General features: G+C 34.8%; 1 protein-coding gene across 1 annotated transcript in view; it reads right to left on the bottom strand.

The window, feature by feature from the left end:
* Positions 1-18,106, bottom strand: part of NDUFS4 (NADH:ubiquinone oxidoreductase subunit S4) — a 119,207-nt gene that overhangs the window by 36,191 nt on the left and 64,910 nt on the right. Inside the window, exon 3 of the mRNA XM_079918752.1 lies at positions 3,412-3,584. Coding sequence (XP_079774878.1) covers positions 3,412-3,584 — 173 coding nt within the window. The remainder of the gene's footprint in view (positions 1-3,411; positions 3,585-18,106) is intronic.

Genomic DNA, 18,106 nt, shown 5'->3' with positions numbered 1-18,106 from the left:
GAGGTAGAGGAGTTAAGAGGTACAAGCTACTATGTACTAAATATATAAGCTGCAAGGATATATTGTAGGGACTTCCCTGGTGGTCCAGTGGTTAAGAATCCACCTGCCAATGCAAGGGACATGGGTTGGATCCCTGGTCCAGGAAGATCTCACAGGCCGCAGAGCAACTAAGCCTGTGCACCACAACTACTGAGCCTGTGCTCTAGAGCCCACGAGCTGCAACTACTGAGCCCATGCACCACAACTACTGAAGCCCACAAGCTCTAGAGCCCACATGCTGCAACTGCTGAGCCTGCATGCTGCAACTACTGAAGCCCACGTGCCTAGAGTCTGTGCTCTGCAGCAAGAGAAGCCACAGCAATGAGAAGCCTGCACACTGCAAGGAAGAATAGCCCCCACTCACCACAACTAGAGAAAGCACCCTCACAGGTACGAAGACCTAGCGCTACCATAAATAAATAAATACATACATACATACACACATACATAATTTTAAAAAAGGATATACTGTAGAGCACAGGAAATATAGCCAATATTTTATAATAACTTTAAATGGAGTATAAGCTGTAAAATTTTGAATCACTATGCTGTACACCTGAAACTAATAGAATATTGTACATCAACTATACCTCAATTTAAAAAATTTAGTATCAAGAAAATTCCTGAGTACAACAGTTACTACTAATATCATTACTGCCTCCCTGCCCCAAATAGATGGAAACAATACCTACTCTTCTTAATGAACCTTCATCATTATGGAGAATACTCTTTAGAATACATCATACTGACGATACTGTTTTCAGCTTTCGGCCACTTTAAAAAAATAATGCTCTAAGATCTGACATCTAATTGAGTTCTTCAAACTAGGATAGTGGTAATGTTTACAAAATAACCATATAATTTCAGAAATGTCACTTCTATTAGCATGTTTAGTAAAAGACTGTTTTGCTACAAATATTTATTTTGAATCTCTAAGCCAAGTATAGCATTCATTCTGTGAAACATCGTTTAGATACATGGAATAAAAAATATAGAAAAGAACGTTCAGGAAGTAATTTGGAGAGTGTAAAGATATGAGATATACACAGAAGAGAATACATGGGAAATAGCACTCAATGAAGTGAAGATTCACATGTTGTACAAAATGGTTACTATTCTGGGACTCCCGTAAGATCCCTATATGCCAGATCAATCTTCCTAAGTTCAATTCCCAAATTCACTGTCCAACTCAAAAACTTTGAAAAACTGGAACCACAGTGGACTTGATCCAAGTTTATACAATTTTTCCCCTAAAGGTGCTCTCTAGTTCAGACAGCTAGGAGCATCAAGCACTCAAGCAGAAAGCCAGTCTTGTAAGCACAAGAAGTCTGGAGATGGAATTTAGTATATTCCCAGAGAAGCTGGAAATTTAGGAGCAAAAACAGTAAAAAGGAGGAATCTCCAGAACAGAGAACTTTTGAATTGCACATGAATGGACAAGGCTTTAAAACAATAGCTGAGAAGGCTGAGAGAACCCAACAGAGATTTCAGCAGCTGTCCACTTGCTACAGTGGAGACTGAGTTTGGAGTTCCACAGAGTTAGAAGGAGTTAGTAAACACCTTGTGCTTTCCATCAAAACCTCAGAAAGGCCATGCCTTTTTATTTTTCCAGATTATGTTCCAGGATTAAGAAGAGGGGTAAAACTGCAACAGACCTACCCTAATAAAGCATAAAATATATCTTCCACAAGTTCAAGGTTTTCTATCGGTAATTTAACTGTCTGTCATTAATTATATAAGCATAAGGGATGGAGAATTAATAGATTGTTGATATTTCTTAATATAAATTGGTTTATTAACTGATAATTAATGTTTCAGGGATTAATTAGCATATTATTAGTATGAAGTCATACATTCACCAAAAGATATGTACAATAATTTTCATTTTAGTATTATGTATAATAACCCCAAATGAAAACTACCCAATGCCATCAATAGATAGTGCAATGGATGAACCTTGTGTATAGATGAACACATTAAAAGATCATGTGACTTATATAAAAATGAGTAATCTTAACATTTCAACCATTGGGCATAGACGAAGTTATTCCTTATAAATTTCTTTAGTCTCTATGAGTGTGTGATTTACAACAACACTCCATATATTACATGAAACATAAAATCTAAAGATACCAAAACACCTGAAAAACCGTGCCTATGTATCATTCTGCCAAATAAAATATAATTCTATTTAAACTGCAACATGGCAGATATTTTAAACAAAAATTCTCCCAGGTACATCATCAGGAAAAGATGTTAAGTGTCATACTTTTCTAAAATGAGACATAATTTAAACTGATAACTACCTTCAACTGGAGACTGAACACATATAATGTTCCAGTAGTCTCAGTAAGAAAGATAATATTCTTGAATATCTAGCTATTTTCTCTAGTAGCAGCTTCTTTCATTCAACTAGAGGCAGTCCTGCTCTTTAACATTTGGGCCTTATCCACCATAGAGATTCAGGTCACTGATTTCATTAGTGCCACAGAATTTATGACTACTTTATTCCAATGCCTGTAAACTTATTAATCACAAGTTCTCACTCAGGAACTTACAAGTTTCCCTCAAAATAGCCAATTTCTAAACTTATCTAATCTCTTCTTATAAATAACAAAAAAATACTTTATAAGTTTTATTTTATAAACAAGTAAAAGTGTCACTAAATTATTAACACTATTCATACAGTGTATCTTAAACTAATATATATAGCTTGGGGACCATGCTAAGAGTGCTCACAATGTCAGCCATTTTTATCCAATAAATAGTACTCTGAAAAAGACTGTTTTTATGGTTTATTTTGCTGGGCCACACTTATATGAACATTATATATATGTTATATATATGTAATATATACATCTATATCATTGACCATAGTGATATCTACACAAATTATCTCAAAAGGTATTGTCATAAAGCATCCTGGGGACTTTCCTGGTGGCACAGTGGTTAAGAATCTGCCTGCCAATGCAGGGGACACGGGTTCAAGCCCTAGTCCGGGAAGATCCTACATGCCACGAAGCAACTAAGCCCATGCGCCACAACTACTGAGCCTGTGCTCTAGAGCCCATGAGCCACAACTACTGAGCCCACGTGCTGCAACTACTGAAGCCCATGCACCTAGAGCCCGTGCTCCACAGCAAGAGAAGCCACGACCCCAATAAGCAGCATGCGCACCACAATGAAGAGTAGACCCCGCTCGCCGCAACTAGAGAAAACCTGCGTGCAGCAACGAGGACCCAACACAGCCGAAAATAATTTTTTAAAAAAAAGCATTCTGTACACAGAAGAGTCTGAAAATCAGTGTATTTAAAAGGAAAATCTACACAGAAAAACAGAGCTGAGAATATTCAAATAAACCAAAGTACTCACGTTGATGCCCAACCCATCAAAGGATTTTCCCATCTCTCTCTGGTATCAAACTCCATCTTCCATTTCTTCGTGTTGTTTACTCCAGACTGCATGTTATTGCGAGCAGGAACAAAGATCCTGACTTTTCTAGTTTTGATATGCTCTTCTGGAATACCAGTTAAAGCAGTAATATCCTACAGAAAAACAAGCAAACGTGTTTCTGACAGCCCACATACACTCTAATGTGTTTTTGTTGCTTTTTCTATCTTGCAATTCTATTCGTACTTACTTATAAATTTTTTTAAGCTTTCTGACTTAATTCACTACTTTGTTATTTTACCATGTAAACTGCTATTTTGATATTTGGAAAAGATATATTGGGGGAGTGTTAGGGTACAGTGGGGAAGGGTTCATGAAAAAAAATTAGGTCCCTTCTGTACAACAAAGCACTGGTAATTTCTGAAGATTTTGCTGGTAGAAAAGCCTGTATACAATAGACTGTTACTTCATAAGCAAGTAATTACCTGCTAATTAGTTAGCAGAGAAAGAATGTAAAGGGATATTAAAAATAATGAAATATAAAAAGTGACTAAATTTTAAATAGAAAAATCTATTACCAATGGTTTCTATGTCAAACTGCTTACAACAAGGCATTCCCTTCAGAGGAAGGCCTGACCCTGTTTGTAAACAATTAAAATCAATTAACAACTTTAACTAGCATTTTGATTTATCTCCCTTTGGTGAAACCTATTGAAGAGAAAATGATATCAGATAGATGTCAAATCTATTCTGCAAAGCAGAGCCAAAAAATTTGCACAATTTTTGCAGAAACATGAGATGAAAACAATGGTAACTTTCTTGACTCTTTTTCTTTATTTCTATCCAGTAACAAATGCTCAACTGATGAATGTATACAATTTTGATGCCCTAGATTAGATATATTTATCAATTTATAATAGCAATCAGGACGCAAAATAACAAAGTAATTCAGAATTTAAGTCTCCATTTAGTAATGGTAAAATACTTTATCAACATAAGAACATAGTAGGGTCAACTATATTATTCTTATAAATGAAGCATTTTAAAATCATGGTTCACTTACTAAGGTAAATTTTAACTGGTTAAAAACAACAGGTTTAACCTGGAAATGAGTATACCAAACTTGTGAAAACTAGAAAATATAGCCCATTTTGTCAATTTTAATTTCACTGTAATATGTCCTCTAATGAAGGCTAATGTTTATTTGTGGTTCCACTCTAATCAATGCTTTGGACCAAAGAATTAGTATAAGTAAGTACTTAGTTGCAATATGTACTGTGAAAAAACTAAATGTATTTCTGACTGGACTAGGCTTTCTACCCACAGATTAAAGAACAAATTCTTTAGTTGTTTTAGCTGGCAACTATACCTTTCCACCTGTACCAATAATTAGGTGTGGTTACTTTGTCACAGCCTGTCTGTTTGGAGAAACTATTGAAATGATCCATACAAATATTTACACAAAAAAGTACTTCTAGTATATGCCTACATTTTTTAAAAGTTTCTTTGCTTATAGGATAAAATAAAAACAAAACAAGTACAACTGGTACATAATTTTTAAAGACATGAATATAACTTTTAATTAGTAACTTCTAATTGTCAAGTTAAACCTCAAAGAAAAGTAATTTCAGGTATTATTATATTTAATGACTTTCTAAAGCATATTCTTCTACTCAAGAGCTTGAAAGAGACTCAGCTCCTGGGAAGTCCTTAGTGTTTATTTCCCCCTTTGAATTCACTACAGTATTTGTAATCTTTCATATTAACTTATTATTTAATACTATATATCTTCATATTAATATGTCCTATTTCTTCAGTTATAGTCGAAGCAAAGTATAAACAAACAATATAAGTGTATTACAAAATTATGGGGTGAGGCATCCTTGTCAAACTCCATAGCAACCCCTCCATTCAGAGCTGAGATCATAAAAACTGGAGCTGTAAGTTAGCTATTCTTTTAATTAAGACTTATAGAAAAGGAAATATATTAATCTCTTAATACCAGTTACCTCAGAAAGATAAGATCATGGGAAACAGACTTACTTTTTCTTAATAAATGTCTATATTATGTGCATATGCCAAAGTAATTTGAAAACCAATAAAGCTTTAATAAAATGGAAAGAGTATCTCTTGATTTGTACTATCAAAGCAGAAAGGGATAGAATGATTTTTTAACGATGGAAAACCTCTTTAAAATCAGTGGCTACAAAATATTGCTAAGCTCCTAGCTGCCAGTGCTTCCATGCCCCCTCAAATTACGGCAATTATTTACTGATATCTTCCCCCAATAAAGCTGGCATTTGAACAAATGAGTTTCCAAATTTTGAAGCCCAAGTTGTTCTGACATAGAATCCCTGTCTTTGCCTGCAGAAGACATGTAAGGTACTGCAGCCGAGTTGAACTGCTGCCAAAGACAGAATAAAAAGGCTTGGCATCTCTCACATACTTGACACCTAAAGGGCACAGAAGCTCTAAAATTCCTAGTCCCTCTAGGCACACTCTCAGTCTAGACAAACTGATTTCTCACACTTTTTAAATGCATCACAACACTCTATTGTTATCATTTCATCCACACAGCTTCAGCTAGTGACAGAAGAACATGTCCTTTAAGCGACATTTCAATGGGCTAAAGCTCCCATTCCAAGATTCCATTAAAACAATGTAATACTTGAAAAGAACTATGAGGCACTATGTTGAACTTTTTACTTGTGTCTTCAATGCTTTGCTTTCCTCAAAGTTGTCACTCACCTACCTGTGACTCAACTTTTGAAAATAAATAAATAAATAAATAATCTGCAAACTACTTAAACTATATTGAACTAATGATATTCTCTCTAGATTTCTACTTCTCTATTGCAATATGGATCATCTGTGATTATTTAAAAAAACCATTTACAAAAGATAGAAGTGCTCTCAAGATGCCCATGTTGCCTTTTACAGATTTCTCATTTGATTGGTAAAATAGGCAATTTATAAATAATAATTCATAAATTTTCTATGATTACAAAAAAGTTAAATCACGTAAGATACAAGAAGCCTTCAAGTTGGCACCTGAAGAACCTCAAGACTCACCAGTTATTATCTATAAATTCTAAAAAAACAAGTAACCCTATAGATAATATATACAGACTTACTGAATTTTAAAACTTAGTTTTAAACAGTTGGGTCAAGCCTGAAACCTATATTTATATTATTAAAGAATGTCACTATCTCAATCAAGTTTTGGAAACACAATCTTATGTACAATAAGCTATTTTAAGAAATAGTAACTAATTAGCTCATCATGATTCACACATTAAAGGGCATTCAAATTTAAAAATTTGCCACTGAGAAGAAGCATATCATAAGTTCCAAAGTTCTACTCTTTCAGTACCATCTCTTCCACAATTTAAATTCTAGAAGAGCTGATAGCTGACCTTCCATTTCACAAGTCTAGTTTAGTTAAATGGAAGAGGAATTTAAAAAATCATTAAGAAAGTATATGCCAGTATATGTAAATGAACTTTATTTTTTCAAACACCAATTTCCATTATAAAATATTAGTTTTCCATACAAAAACTGTATGACTCGGTTATCAACTGTCCCCATTTATCTTGTGTGAATTCAACTTTTTTTTTTTTTTTAAACAAAGGAAGCAGGGAACAAGCAATGGGAAGTTGGTGTCAAAATGCAGAAAAACCTCCCAGCAAGCTTCTTGCAACCACCCAGGATTTAGAGTCTTGCTGGCCGCTCTCTTTTCAATACCAGAATTTCACACATTTCAATGACTATTATGACTTCAAAGAATCAAATTTTCATCATTGTCCGTCATCTGCCAGTTGATTTGTATAAAGGAGTTCTTCTGCATGCATTCCAAACAAAAGCCTCCTTACTTTTGTGGCTATATATCAAGTTTAAAAGTTTTGTTTGTGACAGTTGTGTCTTTGGTAAATTAGGGTAACACTGAAGGAGTGCAGCTGCTCTGCAGGAACCTCCTTTTTGGCACCATTTCACTTAAATAAAAACTGAATAATTAGCTTCTGCCTTTATTAAATCACAAAAATGCCACTGGCCTTAGTAATTACTTCCGGTTGCCCCACCCACTTAACCTTAATACTTTACACTTGTCATAAAGAGAAATTAATGAAAAAGGTTTTCACCACTTTGGATGAATTTTTGATAGATCTCTCAGTACACCCAGAACAGCCAAAATTTTTACCAGGCTTTTTGGTAATAAGTTGACTAAATTGCATGTTATTATGGATCAATGTTGAAAAGTTTTAATAGAGTACATATTGGAACATTAAGTACAAATATTGCTCATAGAAACTTGTTCTATTGCAGGCTATTAGTTACCAATTATGTGTTTAAATTTATTTTAGGGCTAAAACTGATCTAAATTTGATGATTGTGTTTATATTCTACTTCAACCATGAAAGATGTTAAAAGGAAAACAATCCTGGATCTGTAATAAAAACTTCCTTTCAAGTGCCCTACAGAAACTTAACACAAGAAACTCATTAAGTGGTCTCATAAGTAATGAAGGACATTTTACAAAATAAATTTTACAGTTTGAAAATTAACAAAGAGTTGGCAGATAGCGTAACCATATGTATTTACTTACCATGGAAGAACTTTAAACATTTCTAAAAAGTTAGTGGCCACATCGATTCAAGATACAATCAAAACTGTAAAAATACATTAGAAGTGTGCCAGCAGAACCAATTTTTGTTTGTTTGTTAAAGCAACATATTGATGTAGGAGTCTAACCAGGTAATGAAACAAGTGTTGAAATATGATATCCATTATATCTTGCATATCGGGCAAAGTTACCATGAAACCAAAAGTTCAGTTTTAAATGGAATGTTGTTAAGATAGTAACAATGGATCAAGCAAATGATGCAGCTAATCATATAAAGAGCAAAAAACTAAGAATTAGAGACATGTGTCTCAATCTCAAACCATTTTCATTACTCCCAGATCCTTCTGAGCAGGATAGGGTAGAGCAACGGCTAAAAGCAAAGGGCTGAGTCAAAACTGGGTTAGAATCGCAACTTACGTTGGGTAAATTAATAGACTTCTCCTAAATCATCATCTATAAGGATCAATTAAACAAAGTAAAATGAGGACTAAATAATGTATGTAAAGTGCTTGGGCAATAAAGAGATGTCCCATGTATATTTAATGTCTACTATGTATTAGACAATGGACACAATGCTCAATAGTATAGACATGATCTCCATTCTCATGAAAAGTACTATTTGACTTTTCAAAAAGGACAGAGTGAACAAGTAACAGGAGGCTGTTGTTAAGATGAAAAAAACTCCCATCTTCTTTGAAGAATATGAGTTAGTAAATAAAATACAACAAAAGGAACAAGGTATAATTTATCTTTGTTCATTTCAATTCAAATGGATAGATCGTACTATGCCAAGTTATCTATGCCAGGGACTGAAGAGAATATAAAAATACGACTTTAGTCCTGAATTTTAAAAGTTTATAATCTGTGTACCCATAAGGAGGGGGGAAAACTAAGTAATCATTACTGTAAAATACAGTATTAGTTAAGATTCAGATAAATCTCGAAGAACCCAAGCTCCACCGTTTGCAACCTATGCGGTATTGATAAGTTGCTTAAACTCTGTCAGTTTTCTCCTTTAAAAAAATGCACTACAAGGAATTCCCTGGCAGTCCAGTGTTTAGGACTCCGCGCTTTCACTGCCGAGGGTGCGGGTTCAATCCCTGGTGGAAAAACTAAGACCCGCAAGCCCTGCAGCTCAGCCAAAAAAAAAAAAAAAAAAAGCACTACAAAACCTACCTCATAGCAATATTTGGAAGGATTAAGTCAGGATATGAAGTAAAATGTGATAAATGCCATGGGCGTCAAATAAAAGAAAGACTGCATTTGGTTTTAAAGGTGCAAAAGTATCAGAAAATACTTTTTCTGACTAAAGAGGGAGACAAGATGATTCTTTCAGGATACTTATGATTTTAAGAAGATACAGTTAAAACATTATAAAAAAATTAAATAAAAATTTTAAAAATATGTCCATATGTTTAAAACCCTAGCAACTGCTTTTCTTATGCATATTACCTACCAATAATTATCTATATACATATCCACTGTGTATAGTTATAATAATAATAAAATTATTTTGCATTATTGTTAAGTATCACATCACTTACTCTTTTCTCCATGTAGTTACCCAGTTTTCATATTTCTTGTTTTAATGACCTCATTGACAATCTATGAAGTTGATATGCCACAATTTCTTAGTCAATTCATTATTAAAAAATCAAATTGTTTTGTTATTATTTCTTTTAAAGTACAGATTACTGCAATGAAAATCTCAGTAGCCTAATTCTTTAAGGTTAGTCACTGAGGGTAATACTAACTGGATCAAAGGTTATAATAATTTCCATGGTTCCTGATGTTATCAAATTGCTTTCCAAAGGGGTGGTAAATTTTTATATTGCCAACCACATGCGGGCCAATTTCCATTTATGCTCTAAAGGCACAGAGAAACAGGTATATATTAATTGGATTGAATTTATTTATTGTGTATTCTTCCATACAAAACTATAAAAGAGATGAGTTTGATCTTTGACTTGTAAAAACATTATCCTCAAAATTGATCCTAATGATATTACTTTATAGGAGCTAATATCAGTAGAAACAGGTGGGAAAAGGTAACACCTAAAATCTAATTAACTGTTCAAAATATAACTCTGGAACATCAGAGAGATGTATAATCTTTTTGTAATGGTGTAAGGATGGTGAATATTTTCATATTCTGAAATACTGTACATAGTTATAGTACATGATTTGACATATGGCATAGCCAAATCAAGTCTACTAAACAACTATTTTAAGACAGAATGCTATAATTTTTTTTTTTTTGGCTGTGCCACGTGGCTTGCAGGATCTCAGTCCCCAACTAGGGATTGAACCCGGCCCACGGCAGTGAAAGCCTGGAATCCTAACCACTAAGCAACCAGGGAATGCCCCTGGAATTCTATAATTTAAAAAAGATTATACAGAAATAAACTTTTTCCCCCAAATCAGGAAAAGTCTTCCATTGGAAGACTTCCTTCATTTTTATAAGGAAACACTTGAAAGAATCTTCATTTTCTACTAACTTTGAAACAACTGGAAGTTACTTAAAAAAAAAAAAAGCTTAATAAATAAATGAACAGTCAATACTGCCTCATTGAAAACCAGTATGCGTCACTGAAGCATTCTGAAAGTTATTAAGTTAATAATTTTTTAAACTTAAGAGAAAGATATAACATTAATAATGATCAACTTTTTAATACATAAACCCCTCTCCTCTTTTGCTTTTTAATCCAATGTTCCAGATTTTTTTTGATTTTTAAATCACTAACTCATGTAGCTATATTAGGTCACATAATAGCTTTTTCAGAAGCTGAAATAAAGGGAAAAAAATTTTGGACACAAAACACTTGGAACTTATATAGCATATTATATTTTTAAAAGATCCAATCTGTTATTTCTTAATCAAATAGCCTTCCTCATACCATGGTAATAAATTAAAAAGTTGACATACACACAACATAAATTAAGAATTATGAGAACAAAAGCCACAACAGCAGAGAACTAAATACGAAATAACTGTTGAATAAACATCAGGGCAAAGGAAAAGAAGGTAAATAAACATCTGGAAATCAAGTTATGGTTTAAGCAATAAATGAAATTAGTTAAATCTGGAAAGGAAGCTGAAAATAATGAATCTAAAGCTGAATATTTCTAGCTTAATAAAGCAATACTCAAGAGGCAATGCTGTGAAAGTCAAACTAGATTTCAAGGAGACACAAAATGTATAAGACAATCCCTCATTAATTTAGCATAAGAATAGAAGTTAAGCTATGCAATAGAAGTCTCCTTTCTGACTTAGGAACTGATAGTTGTTCAGTTAACTGAAAATATTAGTGAAAACAGAGGATCATTAAGTAAATACACACATGCACGCATACACAGCCACACTTTAAACACTGTATTATAACTTAAAAAGCATACATGTACATTCTTTCAATACTCTTCTGATATAGGGCCAGTACCCTTCCTTTGAGTGTAAGTCCAGTGGTAAGAATTCAAAGTGTTGTTTCTTCCACAGACTACCAAGAAACTGCATATCTACAATTTATAGTTTTGGTTTTTTAAATGCAAAGTGAGAATACAAAGACACTTGTGAAACATGAGTCCAAAATCTGTCTAGATTTGCTTTTACATCACAACCTTTAATATAATTGTTTCACCTCCACCTAATTTGACAAAGATCGTGTTAGAAATTCACCTTTATTGTCTTTTCAAAGTATTAAAAAGACTGTCATATAAAGAACTCTTTGTCCCCCATATAGCAACATTCAGACTGTACTATCCAATTAAATTATGTAATTACAATGGCAAGTAAAACTGGCATAGAAAGGTGTGGAAACAAGCACAGCTGAGTCTTGGTAAACATGACTCATTACTGAGAGCTGAAGTCTGGTAGTATACTAAAATGAAACCTAAATTAAGCCATAGTATGTAGTGTGTTGGTAAGGATGTTTTACAGAAAGAACTGAGAGCGTCAGTAACAGAGCAAATTGTTAAAGGTTGGTTTAAAAAATTAAAGATTCATTAAAGCCATTATTGTAAAAGACTGTCACAATGTAGTATATGGATTTTCATTGGGATCCATGATGGAGCAACACATACCAAACTACCACTGTTGCCATGCAAAACTATAAAACTGGGAGAATTAAGCAACTTTTTTCAGATATTAGACAACTGGATAATAGGCAGCATCATACTGTCATCCCTGAAAGAAGGAAAATTCATGTTGTAGTCCTACAAATGTCCCAGCTTTATGCCTGGAGGCACATTCTAGACCATGATGGAGCCCAAGCAGAACACCGGAGTCTCACTGATCAGAGAAGGTAGGGATTAGAGTTCAGGGCTACTAACATTTGTGAGGCAGAGTTCTGAAGAGGAACAATTAGGCAAGAAAAATAAATTTAAGGCATCCAAATTGGAAAGGAAGAAGGAAAATTATCTTTGTTCACAGATTTGTAGGATTATACACACAATCACAAAACCTGCTAGAGCTAATGAACAAGTCAGCAAAGTGGCAGATAAAAAAAAAATCAACACGCAACAAATATCAGTTGTGTTTCTACACACTAACAATGAACAATATGAAAATGAAATAAAGAAAATAATTCCAATTTAAAAGATATATGCACCCCTATGTTCATTGCAGCATTATTTACAATAGCCAAGATATAAAAACAAGCTAAGCATCTACTGATAGATGAAAGGATAAAGAAGATGTATGTATGAATACAATGGGATATTACTCGGCCCTAAAAAAGAATGAAATCTTGCCATTTGCAACAACATGGATGGACCTAGAGGGTATTATGCTAAGTGAAATAAGACAGAGACAAATATTATATGATTTAATTTATGTGTAGAATCTAAAAAGCAAAACAGAAACAGACTCATAGATACAGGAAATAAACTGGTGGTTACCAGAGGGAGCAGTGGTTGGAAGGTGGACAAAATAGGTGAAGGGGATTAAGAGTTACAAACTTCCAGATATAAAATAAATAAGTCAGAGGGATGTACTGTACACCATATAGTCAATAATACTACTATAACTGTATGGTAACAGATAGTAACTGGATTTATCATAGTAAAAAAAAAAAAAGGGTAGGGGGGAATGTGCCAAGACCATTTCAATGGGGAACGCGCCAACAAATGGTGCTGGAAAAACTGCATACCCAAATGCCAAAGAATAAAATTGGATCCTTTACTTTATACCATATACAAAAGTTAGCTCAAAATGGACCAAAGACCTAAATGTAAAAGCTTAAAACTATAAAACTCCTAAGTTTTGTTCACCAAAGGACATATATCTGACAAAGGATTAATATCCAGACTATATAAAGAACTCCTACAACTCAACAAGAAAATGTGCAAAGTACTTGAATAGACATTTCTCCAAAGAAGATATGGAAATGGCCAATGAATGCATGAAAAAATGCTCAATATCACTAGTCATTAAGAAAATGCAAATCAAAACCACAATGAGATACCATTTCATACCCATTAGGATGGCTATTATCTAAAACATGGAAAGTAAGTGCCAGTGGGGATGTAGAGAAATTGGAACCCTTGTGTATTGCTGGTGGGAATGTGAAAATGGAACAGCCACTGTGGAAAACAGTATGGTAGTTCTTCAAAATGTTAAACATAGAATTACCATATAATCCAAACAATTCCACTTCCACGTATATACCCCAAAGAACTGAAAGCAGGGACTACAACAGGTATTTGTACATCCAGGTATATAGCAGCATTATTCACAACATGCAAAGATGGAAACAACCCAAATGTCCATCAATGGATGAATGGATAAACAAAATATGGCACATATATACAACATAACCTTAATAAGGAATGAAATTCTGACACATGCTACAACATGGATGAACCTTGAAAACATTATGCTAAATGAAATAAGCCAGTCACAAAAGGACAAATATTGTACGATTCTGCTTATATCATACATTATTTGGCAAATTCACAGAGACAGAAGGTATAATAAAGGTAACCAGGGACTAGGAGGAGGAGGTAATGGGGAGTTATTATTAAATGGGTTCGGAGTTTCTGTTTGGGGTCATGAAAACGTTCTGGAAATGGATAATGGTGATGGTTGCACAATACTGTGAATGTGCTTAATGCCACTGAATTGTACACTTAAAAGTGGTTAAAATGGTGAATTTTGTGTTAGGTATATTCACTACAATTTTTTTTTTAAGAAAATGGAATGACATCTTTAAAGTGCTAAAATAAAAATCATCAATCTAGAATTCTATATCCAATGAAAAGGTTGTTATGGACTGTATGTCCATAACATTCAACGTCCCCCTGCCCTTCAATTCATACACCGAACCCTTAACCACAAATATCATGGTATTTGGAGACAAGGCCTTCGGGAGATAATTACGGTTAGATGGGTCATGATGTGGGGTCCTTATGATGGGATTAATGCCTTTATAAGAAGAGACACCAGGGCTTCCCTGGTGGCGCAGTGGTTGAGAGTCCGCCTGCTGATGCAGGGGACGCGGGTTCGTGCCCCGGTCTGGAAAGATCCCACATGCCGTGGAGTGGCTGGGCCCGTGAGCCATGGCCACTGAGCCTGCGTGTCCGGAGTCTGTGCTCTGCAACAGGAGAGGCCACAACAGTGAGAGGCCCGCGTACCGGAAAAAAAAAAAAAAAAAAAAAAGAAGAGACACCAGGGTGAATCCTCTTTCTCTCTCTTTCCTGCCATGTGAAGATTCAGTGAGAAGGCAGCCATCTCTACAAGCCAGGGAGACATTCCTAACCAGAAACCAACCACGCAGGCACCTGGATGTTGGACATCTAGCCTCCAGAACTATGAGAAAATTAATTTCTGCTGTTTAATCCATTCAGTCTATGGTATTTTGTTATGGTAGCCTGAGCTAAGACAAAGTATTTCAAAAGCAGAGGCAAAATAAAGGCATTTCCAGATAAACAAAAGCTAAGAGTTTTTGTCCCAATAGATCTGCACTACAAACAATGTTAAATGAAGTTCTTCAGGCTGAAGGAAGGAGACACAAGATGGAAATCTGTATCTATAAAGAGGAATGAAGAATACCAGAAATGGTAAATTTTTAAGTAAATATAAAATATTTTTCTTCTTGTTTCTTTAATTTCTTTAAAAGATAACTGATTATCTAAAGCAATATTAATAATTTACTATGAGTTTTATAAAATATGTGGAAGTGAAATCTGTCAACATTAACACAAAGGACTAGAGAGACAGATGGAAGCACTGATTCAAGATTCTTACGTTACATGTAAAGTGATATATTATTAGTTCATGGGAGACTGTAAAAAGTTAAGAATGCATGTTGTAGTCCCTAAAGCAACCACTTAAAAAAAAAAGAGATACAGCTAAAACATCAACAGAGAATATAAAATGGGTTTCCAAAAATGTACTCAATCCAAAATGAAGATGAGAAAGGTAGGCAAGAGGAGAAAAGAAATCAAATGGGAATTAAAAGGCAGAGATTGTCAAACTAGATGAAATAAAAGCAAGAGCTTTTGTTTTTTACACTGGCAAAAAAGAATAACCATTTATTAAAGTAGATACAGAACACCCGTTTCCTCAGATTTTAATACTGCTTTACATATTGTGTTTGTGAAACAGTCCCTATTATAACATGTTTATAAACCCAAATTTCAACTGGTTACAGATTTATTTTTCACTTGTCAAACACACAGTTGATAATCTTGAGAGGAAAATACATCAAAGGAATTTATACAATTATAGAAGTTCTTTTTATACATGTCTCATGGAAGATACATTTATTACTTTTTAGATTCAAACTGGTTGATAAACTTCTTGTGGTTGAGGTCCTTCATTTTATTTTTTTGTGATAAGAAAATCCAAAATTATTAATGTTGAATTTCTCATTGTACATTCCTCTAAAAACACAGTAAAAAAAAAACTTGTAAAGATTGTAGATTGGTTAATTTAGGTGTTTTATAGTGGCTTATTATCTAATTAACTGACTGCTGGGGATATCTGCTGGAGAAGGAAGAAAAACAATCTGGAGAAAATTCTCCCATTTATTTATATCTGATAAAGAAATAAAATGAAAAGAACAAAGAGCTGCAAAGCCACATGATGCTATTTCTGGCCTAGTCCATTAGGTCCTGATGAACATTTAAAGTGTTTTCTTTTTCATAAAGGTAAAAATCTGAAAAGAAAGACACATTGTAGGGACTTCCCTGGTGGCACAGTGGTTATGAATCTGCCTACCAATGCAGGGGACACAGGGTTGAGCCCTGGTCTGGGAAGATCCCACATGCCGCGGAGCAACTAAGCCCGTGTGCCACAACTACTGAGCCTGCGCTCTACAGCCCGCGAGGCACAACTACTGAGCCTGCGTGCCACAACTACTGAAGCCTGCGTGCCTAGAGCCTGTGCTACACAACAAAGAGAAGGCACCACAATGAGAATCCAACACACCACAACAAAGAGTAGCCCCCACTCACTGCAACTAGAGATAGCCTGTGCACAGCAACAAAGACCCAACGCAGGGGCTTCCCTGGTGGCGCAGTGGTTGAAAGTCCGCCTGCCGATGCAGGGGACACGGCTTCGTGCCCCGGTCCGGGAAGATCCCACATGCCGCGGAGTGGCTGGGCCCGTGAGCCGTGGCCGCTGAGCCTGTGCGTCCGGAGCCTGTGCTCCGCAACGGGAGAGGCCACAACAGTGAGAGGCCTGTGTACCGCAAAAAAAGACCCAACGCAGCCAAAACATAAATTAATTTTTAAAAAAAGAGAAACACACATTGTATATGTTTTTTCCCAAAATAGATTTTACAAAACTATATACACATAATATATAGAAGCTGAAATTATTCAAAACCAATAAACAAAACACCACAGAAGAGTAAGTGGGTGCAGCATAGAGATTATAAAATGTCCCCATAGCAGTTTGCGGGCTTCTCCCTCCTTTACCCATTTCATGATTTTACAATCACACCTATGCATCATCAAGCCTGAAATAAAGGCACTAGTGACATCAGCTAGTGCAAAGAGTTCAGATATTTCTTTAAGTATAAAATACTTCAAATGAGTAGATGAAAATGCAAAATGGCACATTTTTTCAACTCATAAATGTGTGCAAGGTACAAACTTCACCTTTATCTTGGATTAAAGACCTAAATGTAACGCCAGACACTATAAAACTCTTAGAGGAAAACATAGGCAGAACACTCTTTGACATAAATCACAGCAAGATCCTTTTTGACCCACCTCCTAGAGAAATGGAAATCAAAACAAAAATAAACAAATGGGACCTAATGAAACAAAAGCTTTTGCACAGCAAAGGAAAACATAAACAAGACAAAAAGACAACCCTCACAGTAGGAGAAAATATTTGCAAATGAAACAACTGACAAAGGATTAATCTCCAAAATTTACAAGCAACTCAAGCAGCTCAATATCAAAAAACAAACAACCCAATCCATAAATGGGCAGAAGACCTAAATAGACATTTCTCCAGAGAAGACATACAGATTGCCAACAAACACATGAAAGGATGCTCAACATCACTAATCATTAGAGAAATGCAAATCAAAACTACAATGAGGTATCACCTCACACCAGTCAGAATGGCCATCATCAAAAAATCTACAAACAAGAAATGCTGGCGAGGGTGTGGAAAAAAGGGAACCCTCTTGCACTGTTGGTGGTAATGTAAATTGATACAACCACTAGGGAAAACAGTATGGAGGTTCCTTAAGAAACTAAAAATAGAATTACCATATGACCCAGCAATCCCACTACTGGGCATATACCCTGAGAAAACTATAATTCAAAAAGAGGTATGTACCACAATGTTCATTGCAGCTCTATTTACAATAGCCAGGACATGGAAGCAACCTAAGTGTCCATTGACAGATGAATGGATAAAGAAGATGTGGCACATATATACAATGGAATATTACTCAGCCATAAAAAGAAATGAAATTGAGTTATATGTAGTGAAGTGGATGGACCTAGAGTCTGTCTGTCATACAGAGTGAAGTAAGTCAGAAAGAGAAAAACAAATACCGTATGCTAACACATATATATGGAATCTGAAAAAAAAAAAAA

This window comes from Stenella coeruleoalba (genome assembly GCF_951394435.1).
Source record: "Stenella coeruleoalba genome assembly, chromosome: 3".
In the NCBI taxonomy this organism is placed as follows: domain Eukaryota; kingdom Metazoa; phylum Chordata; class Mammalia; order Artiodactyla; family Delphinidae; genus Stenella; species Stenella coeruleoalba.
This window is presented reverse-complemented; position numbering and strand designations above follow the sequence as displayed.